The 23894-nt window shown below is 46.5% G+C and overlaps 1 protein-coding gene across 1 annotated transcript in view; it reads left to right on the top strand.

The window, feature by feature from the left end:
• The window catches only part of F9 (coagulation factor IX), an 80861-nt gene that overhangs the window by 13284 nt on the left and 43683 nt on the right, over positions 1 to 23894 (top strand). Inside the window, exons 2-3 of the mRNA XM_066579886.1 lie at positions 1971 to 2134; positions 20801 to 20825. Coding sequence (XP_066435983.1) covers positions 1971 to 2134; positions 20801 to 20825 — 189 coding nt within the window. The remainder of the gene's footprint in view (positions 1 to 1970; positions 2135 to 20800; positions 20826 to 23894) is intronic.

The raw sequence follows: 23894 nt of genomic DNA, 5'->3' as shown, positions 1-23894 counted from the left end.
TAGTCCTGCAAGTGTCAGCAAAGTATGGCTTCTCCCTCTTCCCTACAAGATCCAGCTCCTCCTAGCTGGGCATTGCTGATGATTTTTCAGTGTTCCCTGAGCAGTCAGCCTGCTTAGGGCTCCTGTGCTTGGGTTTGTTTCCTGTTTGTTTCTGTTGTTTGTCTGGCAATCTACTGTCCTTGTCTTTTAGTTATCATCTATCTCTATTTTGTTCTTTGTTGCCAGTACTCTGGTTCCCCTCAGACCCCCGTCCTCCTTGAAGAAATTGGGGTCGTCCTTTTCGGGACGAGTGCTCCGCTACGAGGTGGGTTCAGTCTGAGGGGTTCTAAGTGCCCGCTCTATCCATAATCTCACTCTTCTGTTCTGCCTGCATCTAGCAACCCATATTTCTAGTTTTTGTGGCCGTTCTGTCTGCCCCTATACTAGGTTCCTGTTGGCAGTCCAGGACGAACGTAATTGTTATGTTGGCTTTAAGCTCTTTTGTTGACCAGGGGCATTATTATAGTACATAATACAGTAATAATATAGTAACAGTGGCCCCAGCCTTCCCACATATAGTAAAAATTGTTCCAAATCTGCCCCCCTTTGTGCCAGTTAAAATAAAAAATAAGCTAACTCACCATTTCAGTCATTCCCATGAAGAGAAGCTCACTCTCTTCTACCTGTGGCTCCAAACAGGCAGTGAGGTGAGGTCATCGTGCCACCTGAGCCAAAAGCCTGACAGCTCCCAAGTCCTGAATGATGTAAGTGGCGGGGCAAGGAGATGAAGACTCGGCTGCTCGCACTTAGTTGTCAACTGGATTGGTGTTCTGAGGATGTTGATCTAGTTGAAAAGTGGAGCTCACCTAGTCACGTTTACACAATTCTTACGCTGCTAGTGGATCAGTCAGAAGGACAGTGACCACCCGACTGTTCAATGTCATACAGTGCAGGTCCGCAGACAGCGATAGTGCAGCAGCCGCTGCCGAAGTAGGCATGCACCATCCTCTTGGGTACTGTATCCAATCTACTGTTGCCACCTCTGCCTATGGGTGGCCAGCGCCCTTTACGTCAGGTCACACATAGCTAAGGCCGGCCATGAATATATGTCATTTCAAAATTTATTGCTAGGGTAGAAACAGTGATGATACTAAAGAGAGGGCAAAAATTGCAGCTGCAGTCATACCTAAGTGTCTGACGGGGTGCAAAGATCACTCTTCTACATATTGTAACAATATAAAGAGTCTGCACAAAATGTCATGTCTTTTAGGAATGATTGCACAATAATGGCATGTACATAGACCCTATACAAGATGACATCATTGTACGTAACTACACATGATCATTAAGAGGTTTATGCAGAGGTGTGAAATTCTTAACCAGACCTGCGGTGTCAAAATCTCCACCTCTAGACCCATTCTGACCGGAGATCACATTCTATGGACTCTTTTTGTGCCTATCATTACAGGAAGCTGGTTGTTCCTCCCATTTTACTAAATAAACCAGCCACAGAGAGGTGAACTGACTTAGCTATTAAGATGAATGGATCAGTCAGCCCCCAGCAATGGCATGATGTGCACTGAGAGACTCCATACCTCATGACCTGGTGTCGGAACTGGGCAAGAAGTGAGGATTTTGACACTGTAGGTCTTGATAAGGATTCTGCACCCATGAAAACCCCTTTAAGGAAAGAGCCAGGGTACAAATTTTGCACTGAAGCTTGTGACAACATACTCAAGCTTGGAGTGGCCCACCACAATACCTCCAGAAGATCCTCCATTGAACATTGGCTCTGACAGAATAACGAGTCTGACGAAAAACATGATTTTTGAGAAAGGGGTCACTAGGGCATATTTCTTATGGGCTGATTCAGAAATAACCACTGATTATGATATGATAGCAACAATTTTGATGCAATTAGACATGAACATGCACAGGTTCTTGGGCCCTCATATCACATACTTACATATCCATAAATGTTTTCTTGACAGTGTTCCTGTCTAATAAATCTGCAAGCAACGTTCTGGTGAGGCAAAAAAGATATAATACCGGCCGTTTGGAAGAATTTGCTGCAGGCAATCTTGAGCGAGAATGTATCGAGGAAAAGTGCAATTATGAAGAAGCACGAGAAGTCTTTGAGAACGATGACAAAACAGTAAGCAAATAATGGCCATTATCATTACACTGAATGCACGCTAATTGTGAAAAAACATAACTATGGGCTCGGGGTTTGGGAGTAATTTATGCTGCCCAGCTGAGGAAATCTACTAGGAGCTCTTACTGATAAATTATAATCCATGAGCCTAATGTCAAGGTCTTACTTACTGCCAAACTCATATCCCATTCATTTATGCAAATTCCTAGCTTTAAATGTGACGTATTTCTCATTTCGAGAAGGCCGGGGTGGCAGTTCTCTCTTGGATTTGGAAATTAAGTAAATGCAGCGGATTGAAAAATTTATTTAGGGTAGTTTTTTCCAAGATATGTGAGAACTGAAATTGTTTTCCCATTGTATAATCTCCAGGACACAATTATAACTGGAGGGTCTTATGAATACATCAATGTAGTGCTCATTGTGCGCAGATTCACAGGGCTATTTAGGAGAATTAATTATAATGAACAACAAAATCACATTTTCTTAGAAAATGAATACAATTATCTAATATCACAGCCCCTTGAGGTCAGTTTACTAAATGGTCGTGACATTGTACCTTTTATGCAATTATTTGGTCAGGATGGCATAAAGGGTAACACAGTGTTTCCTATTAATCAGAACATGTTATGCAAATCAGCTATGGAATAATTCCTCCACTGCTCCTCATATTGGAAAGGAGCTAGTTTATGAGTCAACGGCCAATCTTGCAATACAACTAGGGGTGTAAGACAAACCAGAACACTCGTGTACAGAAACTTTTCATCAGTCAGTGCACAGTAGGCAGTCTACAGCTGTGTTCCCCAACTCCAGTCCTCAGGGACCGCCAACAGGTCATGTTTTCAGGATTTCCTCAGTGTTGCACAGGTGATGTAATTATGGTCAGTGCCTCAGATATTGCCACAGGTGTTCTTACTATAGGTTATCCTGAAAACATGACCTGTTGGTGGTCCCTGAGGACTGGAGTTGGGGACCCCTGGTCTATAGGACCTCAGAGGGGCGGCAAGTTGCCACCTGGCTGGTGATTATTTTTTACTGCCTAATAATGGATGGTTAACAATAATTGCCTGCTGCAAACTGACTGGGCAACAACCTAACAAGGAATTCACTCACCCAGTCTGCAGCTCCGTTGCAACTCTGATTTCTTTCCCCGACCGACTTTTAGACAGCACAGACACCGTGGAGAGGGGTTAGCGTCACAGGCTCGGCAGCAGCTGTCTCCTCCAAACCAAATCTGCAGGCTGGGTTAGTGAAATACCTGTTTAGCTGCTGCTGAGCAGAAGGTCAATAGTGGTGACACTACTTCTACTAAGACTACTATGGAGCGGGGGAGTCACTATTACTACTGAGGCCACTATTGGTGACACTTAATACTGGGACTACTCTGGGAGGTCACTATTACGACTGGAGCCACTATGGGGGACACTATTGCTACTGGGACCCCTGAGTCACTAATACTGCTTGGGCTACTAATGGGGTCACTATTACTACTGGGACCACTAATAGGGGCATTATAATTATTGGGGTCATTAAGGGATGTAGCTGTGCAGTGTACAGGGTGGCCTGCAAAGGGTGTTAGACAGAGCCATTATGCTTCCTGCAGAGAAAGGAAACACCTATGGGTGTGGCAAGAACTAAGAATAAAAGATCAGTTCCTACCACAATCAAGGGGAAGAAAGCTGACTGCTAGCCAGAGTGAGAGGCAGTCAGAGGAGCCGCATCAGGAACGTGGAGCCTGAGATCCGATACGGGCCGTCACCAGTCTGACAGAGGAGGTCGCCCTCTAGACGCCCTGAGTGGGGTTGGTGACGGAGTCCCAGTGGGTTGCGAACTGTGGACTGTCTGCTATGTACATTTTGAAATTGCTGTACTGTGGAATAAATACTGGCAGGCACCAGATTTAAAAGAACTGTAAGTCTCCTGGAGCCTTTGTAGACGTGTGGTACCCATTCTGGTCCAAGAGGTTTCCGATCCGCAGACCAGTACCTCCGGCTTGCCACAGGGGGTACCTATTACTATTGAGGCCATAAGTGGGGGCACTATTACGCTGTCATTTCTGACAAGTCTCAGTGGTTCAAATAGGTGTTGGTTGTCTTCAGCACTGACACTTTTAAAGGGCTTTAAAATGATTTGTTTTTTTGCGGAAGGAGGGGAGGTGGCATTTCACACTTAGGCAACAAAAAGGTTGCAGGTAATGTTTCTCCTTTTGGGGAGCACCACAGGAGAGAGCAGGACGAGTGTGTAAGGAGTCTTATCTAGACCAGGCAATGCTGCCTGGAATAAGCAAGTCAGTAATGTATGTACATTAAATAACATCAGCTCCTGGATACATTTATATGGCGGTCTGAAAAGGAATGGTCAAAGTTGTCTCCCATTTCAGAGGCTCCTATCGTTTTGGTGCTAATTGCTGCACTTTTTCTTCATTTCCATGGTCAATTAAGCCTTGGGTGTAATTCTGTGTAAAGCATATCTAATTAAGACTGCTGCGCCAAACCTAATGAAAATGCTCTTTTGCATCTGACACAAAAGCAACACGACACAAGAGGAACACATTAGTACTTGGTATAAATAGTTTATTTATGCGGCACATTCATTCTCTTACGTAATAAACAATTTAATGTACAGCCAGATTCTATTAATTTGTTCATTACACGAGGAGCAATGGTCTTCATTTAAAGGGGAGTTGCAATCTTTAGGCACTTACTGTTCCCATTACATGTCCACAAGTGAGCGGGGACAAGTAAGCCTGATGAACAATGAGTAATCTGATCCATTAGTCTCAATCTGGCCATACATATTAGATTATAGTTAGAGGGTCCTGCTGATTTAAGTGTTATCAATGGATCAACTCATGTCTAAGTACATATACGCACGGCTGTCTTACGGCTCCATTTTTTAGCTGTAATAGGGCTTCTAGGGAGGTGTATGAGGCTGCGACTGTATAGTACCTCTGCATGCCTCCAACTTCACACAAAGGCATACTGAGGCTTGGATACACAATTTCTTCATCTCAATGAGATCTGCATATTTTGCTGCATATTTAGTGCCTTTTTTCTGTAGAATCTGTGATTGCTTTAACTGAAGGTTAAAAAAAAGTGTGCCCTTATCATACAGTAGTGCGAGTTACACCTGATGGGTTTAGAGTTTACATTCTAACAAAATAACATAAAAACTGCAACAAAAATGCCACAATGCAACATCATTGCACAAAGTCATGCAAAAAAATAGAGCATGCCATATTTTTTGTGTATTTGCGCACCAAAGGGCCCCATAAAAGTCTATGGGGGGGTGCGCAAATGGATGCATATTTTGTAATGGGGTGAATGAAAAGCACTGCAAAAACGGGGGGCAAAAGAACAAATTTGGACCTCAATAGGCTAAATAGCTTCTTACATCATGGTAATGGCGTGTTGCACGCGCATATGAACAGGCCCTATGCCCCCATCCATGTTCGGGGGTGCCAAATGGGCTTCTGAAATGAGATTGAAGAGTGCTATGCAGTTGCCATGGCAGCTGGAGGCCTTCTGAAAGCCCCCAGGGCTGGAATAGCCGATTGCCTATCAAGACATGGTATTACAGGAGCGATTAAACCATTCTTGTTCCCTATAGGGACTTTTTAAAAAAATGTAAAAATCATTTTTTTAAAGTTTTAGTAATTATTAAAAAAAATAAATAATAAGTAAAAAAATGTTTGCCATATTTGTAATAAAATAAAATCTAAATTAAAAAAAACACATGTTTGTTATCCCTGCATCCATAAAAGTCCAATCTAGCAAAGTAATGCATTACTTATCCCACAAGGTGAGAATGGCGCCTTTTTGGTCACCCTGTCTCCAAGAAAAAAATGTAATAAAAGCGATCAAAAAAAGTCACATGAATTCCAAAATGGTACCAATAGAAACTACAGGATGTCATGTAAAAAATGAGCCCTAGTACAAGTATGTCGATGGAAAAATAAAAAAGTTATAGCTATCAGAGGATGGCGGCAGAAAACTATTTTATTTCTTTCCAAAGTTTTTCTATTTTAAAAGTAAAAAAAAAAAAAAAACTATATAAACTATATGAATTTGGTATCCATCGCAATCGTACTTACACATAGACTAATGTTATCATGTCATTTTTGCTTCAGTATATACACTGTAGAAACAATCAATGAATGGCTGAGCACTGCCTCTGATTGGCTGAGCGCAGGGACCAATTACAGGCAGTGCTCAGCTGTCATTCACTCGCTGAGCACTGCCTCTGATTGGTCACAGTGCTTAGCCAATCTGAGGAAGCCCTTTCAGCAGGTGAGGATTTTAAATCACCTGCTAAAAGCACTTCAGAGCAGTTTAGGACAAGCGGCTGGACGCGCCTGAGCCCCTGCAGCGGCGGAGAGGGGAGAATATATTTTTTTCATTTTTTCACACATTCTAGGGACAATTTTCAGGGAAGGGCTTATATTTAAAGCCCTTCCCTGAAAAATCACTGCAGGGGTTGCTGGCAGCCCATTGTTTTCAATGGAGCTGCAGAAGCGCCAACCCTATTGAAAGCAATGGGACAACGTTGCGCTCCTGTGCCACAGCTGTCACAGTGTTCAGTGATGAGGGACTCCCCGGAAGGATGTAGGAATCCTCTGCCACAGCTGTCACAGCTGTGCCAGAGGATCGCAATCTTCACTGTATGTTCTCAATGGGGTCAGCGCTGCTGCCGACAGCCCCATTGACCACAAGGTGAAAACCCTGGATGTGACACCCTCCAGGGTTTTCGCATCCAAGGAATCCACTGCTGCATCTGTCACAGCCGCAGCAGGGAAAAGCAGGCAGCGCACTTTATGTATGAATTTTAAGAGCTCACTCATTAGCTGATTGTAGCTAAATACAATTATCATTGTCAACACCACACTTCAACTCGTGACTATAGAATGTGCTATTAACAATGATAATCGTATACACACCCATAAGGGTGCTTTCTAGAGATGAGCGAGTATACTCACTAAGGCACATTACTCGAGCGAGTAGTGCCTTAGCCGAGTATCTCCCCGCTCGTCTCTAAAGATTCGGGGGCCGGCGCAGGTGACAGCTGAGTTGCGGCGGGATTGCCGACCGGATTGTCTGACCATTCTACTGTTTGTTTGTCTCCAGTGTCTGTTTGTCTTTCCCGTGTCCCGCTTCCCTAGTGAGTGTAGGGACTGCCGCCCAGTTGTCGCCCTGGGGGTTAGCCCAGGGGGGCAAGTAGGCAGGGACAGGGGTTGCGGGTTTTCTCAGGGACTTCCATTATCCTGGACCCTGTCCTGACATGTTCCTTCTGCAAAAATGCAACACCAAGGTGTGTGCAACCCTGTTGGACCTTTCACATGGGGTAAAATATTCCGTGACACCCTTTTGGAATATGACGCCCTGGAATTCTGCATCAAAATCCACTCGGCTAATCGTGACTTTTGATGTGTGATTGCCAACAGAAACCTACTATTCTCAATTCTGCATCAAAATCCGTGTGTTCAGAGAGCTCTATCCTACATCATCTAACAATCCAGGAGGGTCCGTGCTGCTCAGTTATTGTTTGCAGCACAAGGCATCCATCCCCTATTCATCATACATTTAATATGCACCATGATGGTTGTTTGGAATCTTCGCTGATGCTGCTTTTTCCATCCATCTAATAGTTGGGTCTTTAATAATGCTGGATTATTAGTCTCTTTCTCTCTTATGAGAAGGTTCTGAGGGCTCCTGATGAACTGATAGCCACGGGGAAACGCATCGAACCAAGAATCAAATTTAACATTAGAATCTGAAAACCTCAGAAATTAATGCATCTTGAGATATTATTGAGATGATAATTAACTAAAATACTTACCTTATTAAACGGGGATCGCCAAGGAGAACAGACCCTGTACAGTCTGCTCATTGTTACTGAGAGACATTCACGGCACGTTAACCCTGAGGTCCCTTCCTGAGCAGTTTGGTATTTCTAATATAAAAAAAGACTACAGGTCTCTCTCTCTGTCATTCTCTATGTCTTATTCTCCTCTCTCTCCCTCTGTTTTTTTTTCTCTCTCTCTCTCTAACTTTCTGTTTCTCTCTCTCTGTCTGTTTCTCTCTCCGTGTCTGTCTGTTTCTCTCTCCGTGTGTCTGTCTGTTTCTCTCTCCGTGTGTCTGTCTGTTTCTCTCTCCATGTGTCTGTCTGTTTCTCTACCGCTGTCTGTGTTTCTCTCTATCACTGTCTGTCTCTTTCCGTCTCTCTGCACTCTTTCTCTTTGTTTCTCTCTGTCTCTCTATCGGTCAGTTTGTCTCTCTATTGCTCTCCCTCTGTCTCTCTACACTCTTTCTCTTTGTTTCTCTCTGTCTCTCTATCGGTCAGTCTGTCTCTGTATTGCTCTCCCTCTATCTGTCTCTCTATCGCTCTTTTTGTCTGTCTATTGCCCTCTCTCTCGGTCTCTATTGCTATCTCTCTCTGTCTCTCTCTTTATCGCTCTCGCTGTCTCTATCACTGTCTCTCTGTTCCTCTATTGCTCTCTCTCTCTCTTGCTGTCTGTCTCTCTTTTGCTCTCTCTCTTGCTGTCTGCCTCTATGTCTGTCTCTCTATTGCTCTCTGTCTCTCTATCACTCTGTCTCTAGAGAGAGAGCAATTGAGAGAGAGACCAAGAGAGATATAGAGAAAAAGAGCCCAAGGAGCTTCCCCTGCAGACAATAGAGGTCCTGGACCGCTAGCTAGTAAGCGTCCATATAACTGCATGCACGGCCATGGAGCAGCGAGTCATGAAGCCCGTGCAGCAGCCATCCGCTGACCCCCCTCCCCCCAGTGCTCTGCTCTGTGCTTTCCGTGAAGAGCCAAAGTTGCAAGGTGACCCGCAGGTTCAGCAGTGTATGGTGCAGCTTAGCAACACTTCACTCATTCCAGCGCACACCTGAAGCACAGCAGCGCATGCCCGTACACTTAACATTGTAAATTTCAACCCACCTGACACTCCCTGAATGTATTAAACTCACATTTAATGATTTTACGGCAGAAGTGAGCATATGTGTCATCTAATGACACAAATATCAGCCACCAAAGTTAAAGCAAAGGGGGCAAAGTGCGGTGCAAGAAAAAGCATGTAGGTTTATTTATCAAACTACTAATGACCACTTGTCCGTGAGTATGTATGTTTGTGTGTGAGTGCTTCCCATGCTCCGCTCCTGGTGACGTCATCGCTCTGCCCCTGTGACGTAATCGCAGGTCCTGCAACATATATAAAACACAGAGCCTGACCGACAGAAGAACAACAAAATTAGGGCTCTTGGAAGGGGAGAACAAAAAAACCAAAATGAGAATGCAACTAAGCTGTTCTCATCTCAGGCACAACTCAGCGGTCCTGACAGAAGACACCGACCTACCACCACCACAGAGATCCAGTGGGCTGAAGGACCTGCAGTGATTTCACTGCTGTGGAAGCAGCCATTATGCAGTTTGGTAGAAAGTACTGTATATTGGTTAAGCCAAAAGCAGCCATCAGAACCTGGGATGACGTCACCGTCATGTGATCACCTGTGTGGGTGGAGTCAGAGATCACATCACCAAGGGCTGATCACTGTATTCAGGAGTCTGCTGAGCTGGTGATGTCTGGAAATCAGCATGAATGTACCACAGCTGTGTGTGTGATGTGTGGGTATCGTAATGGATGCACCATGTAGCAGAGCTGTGTGGGGCATTGCCCCACCAGAAACACTGATACTATAGTTTCCTAATAATTACTACTCAAACTACTAATGACCACTTGTCCGTCAAATTTGTGTGTGTGTGACGTGTGAGTTACATGCAGAGCCTAACAGCACCTGTGATGTCAGTTACGGACTCCTAGCTCCACCCACTGATCACCTGACTATAAAGTCATCACACATCCTTTATCCTCCTCCTGCACTGAATGAGGAATTATGAGCAGAATACATCCCCCACAAACCCCTGCGGCCTTAGTTGCTATGAATACAGCAGCATTCAGTCTAGCAGTTTGTACCTGGTTGTGAGATAGCTGGACACCTGTGTGGAGACTCCAATAAATGACACTCCACAAATTTACACATACATAGCTCATGTGCTGACAGGACCTGTGATGATGTCACCATTATGTGATTAGTCACATGGTCTCTGAGCTGAAAAAGGGATTAGGGGCTGACTACATCCCCCACAAACCCCCGTGCCTCAATTGCTATGGATACACAAGTTTTCAGTCTGGCAGTTTGCAGTTTGTCATGAGACAGCTGAACACCTGTGTGGAGACTCCAATGAATGACACCTCACAAATGTCCACATACATAGCTGTCAGTGCATATTGACCAAGTACGTTGAAGCATAGTCCTTCACCACTATCTTCATATTCAGAGGCGTAACCTAAAGCTTCTGGGCCCCAATGCAAAGTCTGTAACAGGGCCTCCAACTATGCTTTACTCATAGTACTGGGCTCCCTATATGGAGAAGAGAGGCCTTATGAGCCCTCTAAGGCTCCCGGGCCTGGGTGCAACCACATCCCCTACAGTTATCAGGACAGTGTCCGGGATATGGGGGTCCCTGAGATATCCCGCAACCCCTGTCCCTGCCTACTTGCCCCCCTGGGCTAACCCCCAGGGCGACAACTGGGCGGCGGTCCCTACCCTCACTAGGGAAGCGGGACACGGGAAGACAAACAGACACTGAGACAAACAACGGTAGAATGGTCAGACAATCCGGGTTGGCAACAAGAGGGTACGCAGTACGGAGGGGTCAGGCAAAAACGTAGTCAAGTCCAAAAGCAGGTGTCAGAAAAGCCGAGGTCACAAGAGTAGTCAGGATAAACGCGGGTGCAGCTGGAGAACCAAACTAACACTGGCAAGGCCTGACAGGAAAACACACATATTTAAATGCTGTCAGTGCTCCCGCCCCAGAAGCTGATTGGGGCGGGGAGCCTGACAGCAGCAGGGCTAATCAGGGAGGTGCTGGGGGCACGCCCCCAGTCTTGCAGCACAGACCGTTACTAGGGAAGCCAGCCTGGTAGTCAAGTGACTAGAAGCACCAGCTGCCTCCCTAGCAACCCGGCGGCGACCAGTCTTACAGCGGCCCGGGGAGATCACAAGAACCGGGGCTCCCCTCCGCCGCACTCCTGTAGCCCGGGTGGCAGGACCGGTGGTGCGGGCACGGCGGCCCCGAGAGTTGCAGGTTCTGACAGTACCCCCCCTTCTACGGGGGGACACCGGACCCCCATGGCCCGGTGCGGGCTTAAGCGGGAAAGCCCTGTGGAATGACTGGACTAGGCGTGGCGCATGAACGTCCCTGGCAGGGACCCACGTCCTATCCTCAGGGCCAAATCCTCTCCAGTGGACCAGGTACTGCAGCACACCTCTAACCCGTCGGGCATCCACCAGCCTTTCTACTTCATACTCCAGTTCCCCCTGTACCAGAGAAGGCGGAGGCGGGTTCTGAGTGGGTAGAACTGGAGTCACATACTTCTTAAGCAAGTTTTTGTGAAAAACCTTGTGGATCTTCCAGGGGTCAGGAAGTGCCAACTTATATGACACCGGGTTGATAACCTGAGAAACCGTAAATGGGCCAATGAACCGAGGAGCAAGTTTCAGGGAGGGAACCTTAAGTCTCAGATTCTTGGACGATAATAAAACTTGCTCCCCGACCACAAAAGGTGCAGAGATAGTACGTCTTTTATTTGCGTATTTACGCAGTTTCTCTTGGGAACCCTGAAGGTTCTTACGAACCTGGGCCCAAACTGTGCACAGTTCTTCAGCGGATATGTCAGCGGCCGGATTGTTCGAGACAACAGGAGTAGAAAGCGAGAACCGGGGATGGAACCCATAGTTACAAAAAAAAGGTGACAGTTGGGTCGACGAGTTAACATGGTTGTTAATAGCAAATTCGGCGAGAGGTAAGTAGTTGGCCCACTGATACTGGTTATCAGAGACAAACAGTCGCAGATACTGGATAAGTTCTTGATTCATCCGTTCCGTTTGTCCGTTACTCTCGGGATGGAACGCGGAGGAAAAGGACAAATTAACGTTTAGATTTTTACAGAAGGCTCGCCAGAAGCGAGCGACGAACTGAACCCCTCTATCTGACACAATATCCTCGGGGATCCCATGTAACCGAACAATCTCCTTGATGAACATTTCGGACAGAAGTTTGGCGTTAGGCAACTTGCCAAGCGGAACAAAATGAGACATTTTAGAGAAACGGTCAACTATTACCCAAATGACCGTATTCCCCAGCGAGGATGGCAGATCAGTAATAAAATCCATGGACAAATGGGACCATGGCCTGGACGGAATGGGCAAGGGAAGAAGAGGACCCTCAGGACGTCTCCTGAGATTCTTCCCCCTTGCGCAAACCGGGCACGCGGACACAAATACCCGTACATCCTTGGCCATGTGTGGCCACCAATAGAGTCTGGCCACTAACTCCAGAGTACCCCTGATGCCGGGGTGTCCAGCTAGGACTGAAGCATGTGTCTCCTCTAACACTTTCAATCTCAGAGACAACGGGACAAATAATTTGCCTTCCGGAAGGGCTTCAGGAGCAGATTGTTGAGCGGCGTGTATGAGAGGAGAAAGGTCGGAGGAGACAGCAGCGAGGACCACCCCAGGGGAGAGAATGCTCTCAGGCTCAGACTCGGAAGGTTCCGGAGAACCAAAACTCCTAGACAGGGCATCGGCCTTGACATTCTTAGAACCGGGTCTATAGGTAACAACAAAATTGAACCGAGAGAAAAACAAGGCCCAGCGGGCTTGCCGAGCATTTAACCTCTTAGCGGAATCTAGATAGGTGAGGTTTTTATGGTCTGTGAGTACCGTGATCTGGTGATGGGCTCCTTCCAAAAAGTGCCTCCACTCTTCGAAAGCCCACTTAATCGCCAGCAATTCCCGGTTGCCTATATCGTAGTTCCGTTCAGTGGAAGAGAACTTTCTCGAAAAATAGGCACACGGTCTAAGGTTAGTGAGAGTGGAGGGACCTTGGGACAGTACCGCTCCCACACCAAACTCAGAGGCATCTACCTCCACCACAAAAGGGCAGGACAGATCCGGTTGTACAAGGACGGGTGCAGACGAGAACGCCGCCTTTAGGGTATCGAAGGCCCTCAGAGCCTCAGAAGACCAGGTCCTCACATCTGCCCCCTTTCTGGTGAGGTCCGTTAGAGGTTTAGCCACCACGGAGAAGTCTTTAATGAACTTGCGATAGTAGTTGGCGAAGCCGAGGAAGCGTTGAAGGGCTTTCAACGACCCTGGCTGGGCCCACTCCGTGATGGCTTTCACCTTTTCAGGATCCATCTGGAAGTCGCATGGCGTGATGATATACCCTAAGAATGATATCTTTTGTACCCCGAACACACATTTCTCGAGTTTAGCAAACAGCTTGTTATGTCTGAGTCGAGCTAGCACAGTCTGAACGTGAGTATGGTGACTCGGCAAGTCGGAGGAAAAAATCAAAATGTCGTCTAGATATACCACCACAAACACCCCCATGATATCCTGAAACACTGAGTTCATGTACCCCTGAAAAATGGCGGGGGCGTTACACAATCCAAAAGGCATAACTAGATATTCAAAATGACCGATGGGCGTATTGAAGGCGGTTTTCCACTCATCCCCCTCCCGAATGCGGATGAGGTTGTATGCTCCCCTGAGATCAAGTTTAGAAAACCATCGGGCACCAGCGACCTGGTTGAGGAGGTCAGGAATGAGTGGAAGAGCATACTGGTTTCGGACTGTGATTTTATTTAGCTCTCTATAGTCAATACAGGGCCGGAGACCCCCATCCTTTTTCTCAACGAAGAAAAACCCGGCACCCACCGGGGATTCTGAGGGCCGGATGTGTCCCTTGGCCAGGCTGTCCTGGATATAGTCCCTCATGGATTCTCTCTCTGGAACCGTAACATTATAAATGCGGCCCTTAGGAAGTTTGGCCCCAGGAATCAAGTCGATTTTACAGTCCCATTCCCTGTGAGGGGGCAGAGCTTCAGATAACTGTTTGGAGAACACGTCAGAAAACTCGGAGAGGTAATCTGGTAGGGGGCTCCCCTCGCAGGTGGAGATTCCCACCTTCACCGAACAAAGGTGGTTGGCACAGCGGGGACCCCACTTTACCAGTTCCAGCGTGTCCCAATTTACTACCGGGTTGTGCTCCCGGAGCCAGGGGAGACCTAGGACGACGTCCACAGACAGATCTCTCATCACTAGAAAGGTGCAGGTTTCCACGTGTAAGGCTCCTATCGTAAACCTTACTTCAGGGGTAACCAGATTAACAACCCCTGCTTGCAATGGAGTGGAGTCCACTCCTGAAACCAAAATCGGAGTCTCTAAATGTAACAAAACCCCGGACAGTTGAGCAACGAAATTAAAGTTAACGAAATTAGCCGCAGCCCCAGAATCAACGAAGGCTTGTCCAGTACGGTGGAAAGCATGAAATTCTAGGGTGCAAGGCAATAACATTTTGGACAACACAGGGAGTACCTTGGCTCCTAGACAGTCCCCCCGACAACTGCCTAGGAGCGGAAGTTTTTCCTGCCGTGGCTTCTTAGCGCAGGTAGCAATGCGGTGACCCGGCTCCCCACAGTAGAAGCAGAGGTTCTTCTTCAGGCGGTATTCCCGTCGTTGCTTGGGGTTCATGGCTCCCAGCTCCATGGCCTCGGTGGTGGGAGGTAAAAAGGTCGGGTCAGTCGAAGAAGTAGGCGTGGGGAGTGGGGTGGTCCGAGCGGCGTGTCTGGCCCTCAAACGTCGGTCGGCTCGAATAGCCAGCGACATGGCTTGCTCTAGGGTTCTAGGCTCCGGGTGGGCCACGAGTAGGTCCTTAAGACCCTCCGACAGACCGATCAAAAATAGGTCTTTTAGGGCGGCATCATTCCACCCGGATTCTGTACAATGTTGGCGGAATAGAGCGCAGTAGTCCTCCGCCATCTTGCGACCCTGTCGCAGGGCCAGAAGCTTGGAGACTGCGTAGCCGGCCCGGTCGGGTTCGTCATAAATCTGACCCAAGGCGGAAAAAAAGGCGTCAAGGGATAGTCGAGGGGGAGAGCCAGCCGGTAACGAGAAAGCCCAATTTTGGGGCTCTCCCCTCAGGCGGGTAATTACGATTCCCACTTTCTGGTATTCAGTACCAGAGGAGTGGGGGCGGAGATCGAAGTAGAGCTTGCAGCTCTCTCTAAATGCAAAAAACTGATCTCTCTCTCCGGAGAAGCAATCCGGAAGCGTGGCTCGAGGTTCTGACATTGTTCCTGGAGCGGACGAGGGCTGCATGGGACCTGCAGCTGCCACTTGTTCCTGTGGCTGCAAGCGGGCTGTTAGGTCCTGGGCAAGGGTCGTAAGGACCTGGACCTGGTCCGCTAACGCCGCCACGGCCTCCATCGAGGGGCTCAAAGTTGCCGGGCGGATGCAAGGGTCTGACCTTCGTTCGGCCAGTGTTACTATCAGGACAGTGTCCGGGATATGGGGGTCCCTGAGATATCCCGCAACCCCTGTCCCTGCCTACTTGCCCCCCTGGGCTAACCCCCAGGGCGACAACTGGGCGGCGGTCCCTACCCTCACTAGGGAAGCGGGACACGGGAAGACAAACAGACACTGAGACAAACAACGGTAGAATGGTCAGACAATCCGGGTTGGCAACAAGAGGGTACGCAGTACGGAGGGGTCAGGCAAAAACGTAGTCAAGTCCAAAAGCAGGTGTCAGAAAAGCCGAGGTCACAAGAGTAGTCAGGATAAACGCGGGTGCAGCTGGAGAACCAAACTAACACTGGCAAGGCCTGACAGGAAAACACACATATTTAAATGCTGTCAGTGCTCCCGCCCCAGAAGCTGATTGGGGCGGGGAGCCTGACAGCAGCAGGGCTAATCAGGGAGGTGCTGGGGGCACGCCCCCAGTCTTGCAGCACAGACCGTTACTAGGGAAGCCAGCCTGGTAGTCAAGTGACTAGAAGCACCAGCTGCCTCCCTAGCAACCCGGCGGCGACCAGTCTTACAGCGGCCCGGGGAGATCACAAGAACCGGGGCTCCCCTCCGCCGCACTCCTGTAGCCCGGGTGGCAGGACCGGTGGTGCGGGCACGGCGGCCCCGAGAGTTGCAGGTTCTGACACAGTTACACAAATGTTCACATCTCCTGAACGTGATATCATGTCATCTCAAGAGCTAATGCCACCAACACAAGTCCAGCCTTCATCTAATCGTCAACTGTTGTCCAGTGTTGAAACAAACCGTCGCTGTCGTGCAAACATGTCACTACAGAGGGTTCAACACCGCCATGAAGCTAACGCAGCTTACATGACACAGTGACAAGCTGCGATTTCACCTCAGCCACCAGCTCAAGTCTGTAAATCTCATGCAGCAGATATGCAAAAGCTATAAGAGAACACGTCTGCTCAGCGAGCAGTGGAAGTTTATAAATCATGCGCAACTCATATGCGAAAGCAACGCAGCAGAGCTGTGTGTGTGACATGCATGTAGCAGAGCTGTGTGTGTATGATGTGCATCCGCAACAAAATCCACAGCTAGTCGTGCAGATTTTTCTGTGGAATTGAGGGCCGACATATTCGATGAGGCTGTTAAGGAATATTCTGCCCGGTGTGAAAGGTTTCTAAGGACAGGATACATTTATGTGTCTTTTTAGAAGCGTAGGTGTCAGATTGATGAGCGAGTGACTCATCCTGCATGACATTAATAATAATACAAGAGGATTAAAGAGGCTCTTCATCTAAATTTCCTATTACAAAAATCTAATTGCTGTGGAAGTAAGAGATAGTGAAAAATATGTTTTGACTACTGCCAAATCTCTTTGCCAAGGACCCTCGGTTTTTTTAAAATACCTTAGATAGAATTTTTATACCATGGAAAAAAGTTATAGCAGGTAAATTAATGGGAAAAGTGAGCTATTGTAATGTAGATGCTGTCAAGTGAGTTTGAGGGCCCCTTTACACGGGTGCAGTTTCCAGCAGTATTTTGTGAGCCAAAACAGTAGTGGGTCCAAAATACGGAAGAAATACAAATCTTTTCATTATACTTTCTCTCTCTACGTTCCACTTCTGGTTTTGGCTCACAAAATGCTGATGAAAAATACACCCGTTTGAATGAGAAGAAAAAGTCAATGGGGCAGATGCGAATGCGTGCACAACACACTGAGAGATGCGTGATATGCTGCATAATTCTGCTGGTAAAGCAACAATGCAGAATAATTGGTCATTTACTTTGGTGCGTCTTTGTTTGCTGCACATAAATACACATACGCTCCTGTAAATCTGGTGGAAGGGACCTTCCACAGTGGACAAAATTATCAGCAGACGGCAGAGCAGATGCGTTTTTTCTGAATTAATGTGGATTTTGCTGCATTTTTAACTGTGGACTGCGCTCTGCAGGACGTCTTGTGGAATTTTCTTGCTTTTTTTCCCACGGACTTTAATTGCCAAATTATATCTCCTATATGTTAGAAATCTGCCACAATTCTGTAAGATGTCCATGTTAGTTTTTTCCTTTAACCCCTCAACACCACAGGTCGTAACTGTATGTCCTGGCTGCAGGGTACTTAACGCAACAGGGCGTGCAGTTACACTCTGGAGAAGAGATCCCGCACTATCCGGCAGTGGGAGCCAGTTGTCACTGATAGCCGGCCTCCCGCTGCAGCAACAAAGGTGCATCGGGACAGCGACCCCTGCTATTAACCCCTTCTCTGCCGCTATTTATGTAGATTTCGGCATGTCACAGAGGGAGCAGAGCGTGGTCCCTCTGTGATGTCATCGGACCCTCCGCTATGTAGTCGCGGAGGGCCGTCAGGATACCATGGCAACAGGATGCCAGATACAGGCGTTCTGCTTTGTCATTGCCTATGATTGCTATAACATGCAATAAGGCATTGCAGGGCAGAAGTCCTGCAATGCTTTATCATAGTGATCATAGCAGTCATGGTACAAGTCCCCCACAGAGACACAAATAGTGTAAAAAAAAAAGATGAAGACAGTGTCAAAATAAAAAAATGTTAAAAAAAAACACTTTTTTGTGCTTTTTCCCCTATTAGTATAAAAAAAAATTAAAATCCCACATATTTGGTATCGTTATATCCGTAATGACTCGCACAACAAATTGAACCCACTTTTTTGCCTCTCAAAAAGCACTAAAAGTGATCAAAAAAGCAGTATGTACCGCAAAATAGTACCCATAGAAGCTACAGCTCGTTATACAAAAAACAAGCCCTTACAAAGCTCTGTCGATGGAAAAATAAAAAAAATGATTGGACTTTTAATGCAGCGATTTATAAAAACAATTTCCAAAAAAGGGCTTTTATTGCGGAAAAGTGAAAAAAAAAAATAAAGAATTTTGGTATCGTTGTAAGGCTGGGTTCACACACGGCGGATTCTCGTCGGAAATCTCGCGGTTTGGCCGCAGCAAAAACCGCGAGATTTCCCCTTGGAGAACCGCCGCGGTTTAAGCTTTGAAGCGGTCCGGCCGCATGCATTTCCGTTGCGGCCGGCGCTCCCATAGAGGAGAGTGGGGCCGTAACATAAATAAACAAAAAACCGTCTGTAAACAGACATGCTGCTTCTGTTGAAACCGCGGCTGCGGCCGCCGCAGCCGCGGTTTCAGCCGGATTTACCGCAGCGGATTAGCCGTCCTGTGTGGACGAGGTTTCTGAGAAACCTCGTCCACATGGCTGGCTAATCCCGAGATTAGCGGCCGCGGGCGGTTTTGCCGCGGGCGGATCTGCTGCGGCAGAACCGCGGCAAATCCGCCCTGTGTGAATCCAGCCTAATTGTACCGACCCACAGAAATAATGTATTGTCTCATTTATGCTGCATGATTAAGGTCTTATTGACAGGAGCATATATCAGCCGCAGTTTTCACGGCCGGCCCATATATGCTACCATCTGAGCTGTCTCCCCCTCGCCAGCTCTCTGCCTCTCTTCTCCCCTCCAGCTGTTTGCAATGAAAGGGGGCGGGAGTGGAGCTAATCTCAGCCCCATCTCATCTTCTCCCATTGTTGGCTGTAGACAAGGGGCAGGAGCCTAGCTCTGCCCCTCCCCACCCCTTGTCCACAGCCAGCAATGGGAGAGGGCAAGACAGGGCAGAGCTTAGCTCCGCCCCCTGCCTGCCCCCTCTCATTGCAAACAGCCGGAGGGGAGAAGGAAGACAGCTCAGATTGTAGCGCATATCGTCCGGCCATGAAAACGGCAGCCGATATACGCTCCTGTCAATAAGCCCTAACGCTGTAAAAGAAAACACAAAAAACAATGGCAGAATTGATGTGTTTTCTCTCCCTGCTTTCATAAAAAAATTAAGAAAAGTTTTACTATAGATTATATGTATCCTAAAATGACACCAATAGAAGCTAGAGTTCGCAATGCAAAAAACGAGCCTTCATACAGCCAGGTCAACTGAAAAATAAAAAAGTTATGGCTTTTAAAAAGTGGAGATGAAAATCCCCCATAAATCATTGTGTCCTCAATGCTAAAATAGGCCATGTTCTTAAGCAGTTAATTACTGATTGTCCAAGACCCTGCTTTCTATAAGGGTGAAAAAAGTGTGAATATGAATCCACACAAAATAGCAATAGAGAGCAGTCTATCTCACATGTTCTTCAATAGAAGTGCAGCCCTCAACACCCCCTAACCCTCCTAGTCAAAAACTGCTACAAGGTCCAAAGACCAATGCTACCTTCCTTATACTGAAATTTAGGAAGGCATCCTAGCTGCCACCCAAGAAGAACCACCTCATTCTCTAGACCAGTGTTTCCAAACTCCAGTCCTCCGGACCCCCAACAGATCATGTTTTCAGGATTTCCTAAGTATTGCACAAGTCATGTAACTATCGTCAGTGCCTCAGACTTTGCCATAGTTGTTCTTACCATAGGATATCCTGAAGACATGACCTATCGGGGTCCCTGAGGACTGGAGTTGAGAAACACTGCGCTAGACCCCGTCCTACAATCCTACAATCCTAACATAAAAATAATAGGCACATATGCAATAAGAACACACAAAGAGAAAAATAATCCCAAATGAGTCAAAAAATCACTGTGGTAATTCCAGCTTTTTGATCAGAATTGTAAAAATTTACATAGACAAAATAAAAAAACACTTTATGTAAATCACATTGTAAAAAAATCTAAATTTCCAGATAAAAGTGGCATCTTCCTCACTTTCCAGTAGTCTGAAGTTCCCTTTTCTTGTCTGCAGTCTTTCCTCTAATGGTTTATAAATCTTCTCAACCTAAAAACCCTGTTAAGTGTAAACCAGTAAATACCGCAAGGGAGAGGGGAGAGGGGAGAGGAGGGGGATGCAGCTGCAGCTTGTATACATCAGTGTTTTAGTGAAATAGCCTTTTATTGATTAGAGCATGCAGAATAGCTTTAAATCACATCAATTAGAGACCGCCCAATTAGTGAATCAAGAGATAGAGAACATGTATATTAGGAGAAACCATCACTATGTAGCCATACAGTACCATAGAGCTGTAATGAAACCCACAGCTCTCTGTTGACCTATCCCAGTCTGTGCAGCAAACCTGCTAAGTGAGCTGCAGAAAACAGGAAATGTCAGCTGATTGTATGTGCCGTAGTTGCTAGTTTGAAAACTTCAGCATTTAAAAGGTATGTTTTTATATAGATTGTGAAAAAAAAAATATATATATTAAAATCTGCTTTAAATAATGTAATTTTCTAATGATAGATTCCCTTTAACAGAATGTTTTTTTTTCTTCTCAGATGGAATTCTGGAAGCAGTACATTGGTGAGACATATTTCTCGGCCCATTTACAGGACTTCTTTCATTTCTGTAAACTATGGGACATTATATCTTCTAGATTGCCTTCACATTAATACTGGCTTATTTGTTTTAATTATTTCCATGCACAAGACACTGTAATTAAAATGTATATATGCAGCAAGAGCCCAGCTGTTCTAGTGAGATAAAGGTTCTCAAACAGCGCAAGTGAGGCGAACAACACGGTTGCATACTGATGCATACTGTCCTAGAAAAGTACGTTATTGCATGGAATCTATTAACCTCTTTTGTACTTCAAACACGAAGGTCTACATAACACTATGGAAACCGACTAAAAACTGATGGAAGGGAAGAATAGATGCTTGACATAAAAGGCACCCCCCATACAACGCTTACACCACACTCGAAAACTTTTGAGAATGGACATTAGAGAGATTCCGTAGAACAGTGTAAAAAGTATCCTTCTCTGCACCCCAAGGAAGCTCTTTTCCTCTACGCCCTACTTATTTATATAGAAGGCACCCAACTTACGATATTTGAGTCGCAAATATTATATATGACCTCCTTTATCACATTCCAAAATAAACACAAATTAGACCACCTGCACTAATACAGGGCGGACCCTCAAAATACATAAATATAGACCACACATCAGACCCACTAAATAAATACAGGCCTCTCACCAGAGACCCTAAATGAATACAGCCCACATAGTAGGCACTTAAAAGGGGTTGCACCGGAATTTTGATTTATTCCCTATCCACGGTATAGGGAATAACTTGCTGATCAGTAGGGGTGTAAGCACTGAGACCCCCACCGATGCCAAAAACGGGGTCCCATATCCCCCATCATCCTCACTGTAGGGTTACTGCACCCTTCGCCTGGGTACTTCCATTAGCCAGTGGTCCATTCAGAGCAATATTATTGCAGAGGGAGAAGCGACCACCGCAGTGACCGGAGAGTGGGACATAGGAATCCTATTCTCAAGATCGGCAGAGGTTTCAGCAGTGAGACCCCCACCAATCAGCAAATTATTCCCTATCTCGTGGCTAAGGGATAACTTGAAATTCTGGTACAACTCCTTTAAGTAAATGTACATAATACAACCCCATAAAACACAGACCAGACCCCTGTAAGGGGTTTCAAGCACAGCATTTAAAAAACAAAAAAGCTGCATTTTTTTGAACCAAGCCCACAAGTAGATCCAACAGGAAGGAGAAGTGGAAGTTCTTTCTTTGGATTTCCCATATATTTTGAATCCACTTGTTGTTTCGACTTTTTAAAAAAAAGTTATATAGAACTGCTACTCAAACTGTGGCTTTTGTTTCATAAAAGCATTGCGTGAAAACACCCTAAAATATTGAAACAATCTTTGAAACAATTGAAAGATTGAAAGTTTGAGCAATCTTTTTGCATAAAGTGTTAATTATTAGAGATGAGCGAACGTACTCGGATAAGCACTACTCGTCCGAGTAATGTGCTTTATCCGAGTACCGCTGTACTCGGGGCTAAAGATTCGGGGAGCACCGCTGCTGACAGGTGAGTTGCGGCAGGGAGCAGGGGAGAGCGGGTGGGAGAGAAGGAGAGAAAGATCTCCCCTCCGTTCCTTCCCGCTCTCCCCTGCAGCTCCCCACTCCGCGGCGCTCCCCGAATCTTTAGCCCCGAGTACAGCGGTACTCGGATAAAGCACATTACTCGGACGAGTAGTGCTTATCCGAGTACGTTCGCTCATCTCTATTAATTATCACCTCTATTCGCATGTCAAAAGGGTCTCCAAGAGCAGTTTGCAGAGCCCAGCATAAGATTAATCACACGCCCAGCCGTGCACACAGCTTTATTGTTCTCCTCGCGTCTGCTGGAAAATTACAATGTAATCTCTCAGCTCCCATGGAGAACACAGCATGCAGTCTATTGAGAGACACTTTATCACTCTGCCACTGACTTATGGATTTTAAGTTCACCTTAAAATCTCATTCAGATGAAAAGCGCACGATGCCCACGTTTACATGTAACAATTATTTATCAGTCGTTTGAATGAATTTTGAGTGATAATCATTACGTGTAAATGGGTCTTTAGACCAAACATAGTTATCACCAGACAAAAAAAGTCTATACAACATGCATGCACACAGCAGGATAACCAGCGCCCATGTTAGGGCGGGTCAAGAAGAAACACACACCAGTTATGGCTGATTGGCAGGCTAGGGAAAAAGGCCTCCCTGTCAGTCAATCACTCCACACACCACAGGAGATAATGAAGCTCTGAAGAGGAAAGGGGAACCATACACACTGAGATATTCACTCCTCAGCTAACAAAAATAAGAACAAATATTTCAGGTGATGATAGTCAACTTGAACAGAATTCAGCCAGAATTACATTTTTTTTTTAGCCAGATACTACCTGAAAAATTATAGTCATAGACGGAATCTAACTGTTGAACTCAGCTTTGTGCAGCTAATATAACCTGGTAAATTTCTTTCTGAGCATCAGACAGATTTAGGGCTTATTCACACGAGCATATATCGTCCTGCGTTTTCACGGTTGGCCGATATACACTACCATCTGATGCACTGGATTCCAATGCATCAGATCACACAGGCATATTCCCGCTTTTACCCCGGGTAGGAAAGACAGTCCTGGAACTATCTTCTTGGTCCGACTATGGCCGCTGCCATAGATTCCTATTGGAGCCAATGACAGCGACGGGTAAAGGGAGGTGGGAGGGAGTTTAGCAGCGTGACTGCTAAACTCTCTCCCCAGTCTCTCCTTCTTTCTTCTACCCTGTGGCTGTTTGCAATGGGAGGGAGCTGTGGACAAGGGGCGGAGAGACGATAGGGGCTTATCTCCACCCCTATCCCGCCCCCTCTCATAGCAAACAGCCGGAGAGGAGGAAAGAGGAGGTGAGTCGGCCAGGGGGAGGGAAGGGGGAGGACAGTTTAGCAGAGCAGAGCTAAGCTGTCTCCCCCCACCCGATGGCATGTACACTAAGCCCGTGCATCACATAGTAGCGTATATATCGGCCGGCCGTGAAAACTCCGGCCGATATATGCTCGTGTGAATAAACCCTTAGACGG

Source organism: Eleutherodactylus coqui, chromosome 10 (assembly GCF_035609145.1).
Source record: "Eleutherodactylus coqui strain aEleCoq1 chromosome 10, aEleCoq1.hap1, whole genome shotgun sequence".
In the NCBI taxonomy this organism is placed as follows: domain Eukaryota; kingdom Metazoa; phylum Chordata; class Amphibia; order Anura; family Eleutherodactylidae; genus Eleutherodactylus; species Eleutherodactylus coqui.
This window is presented reverse-complemented; position numbering and strand designations above follow the sequence as displayed.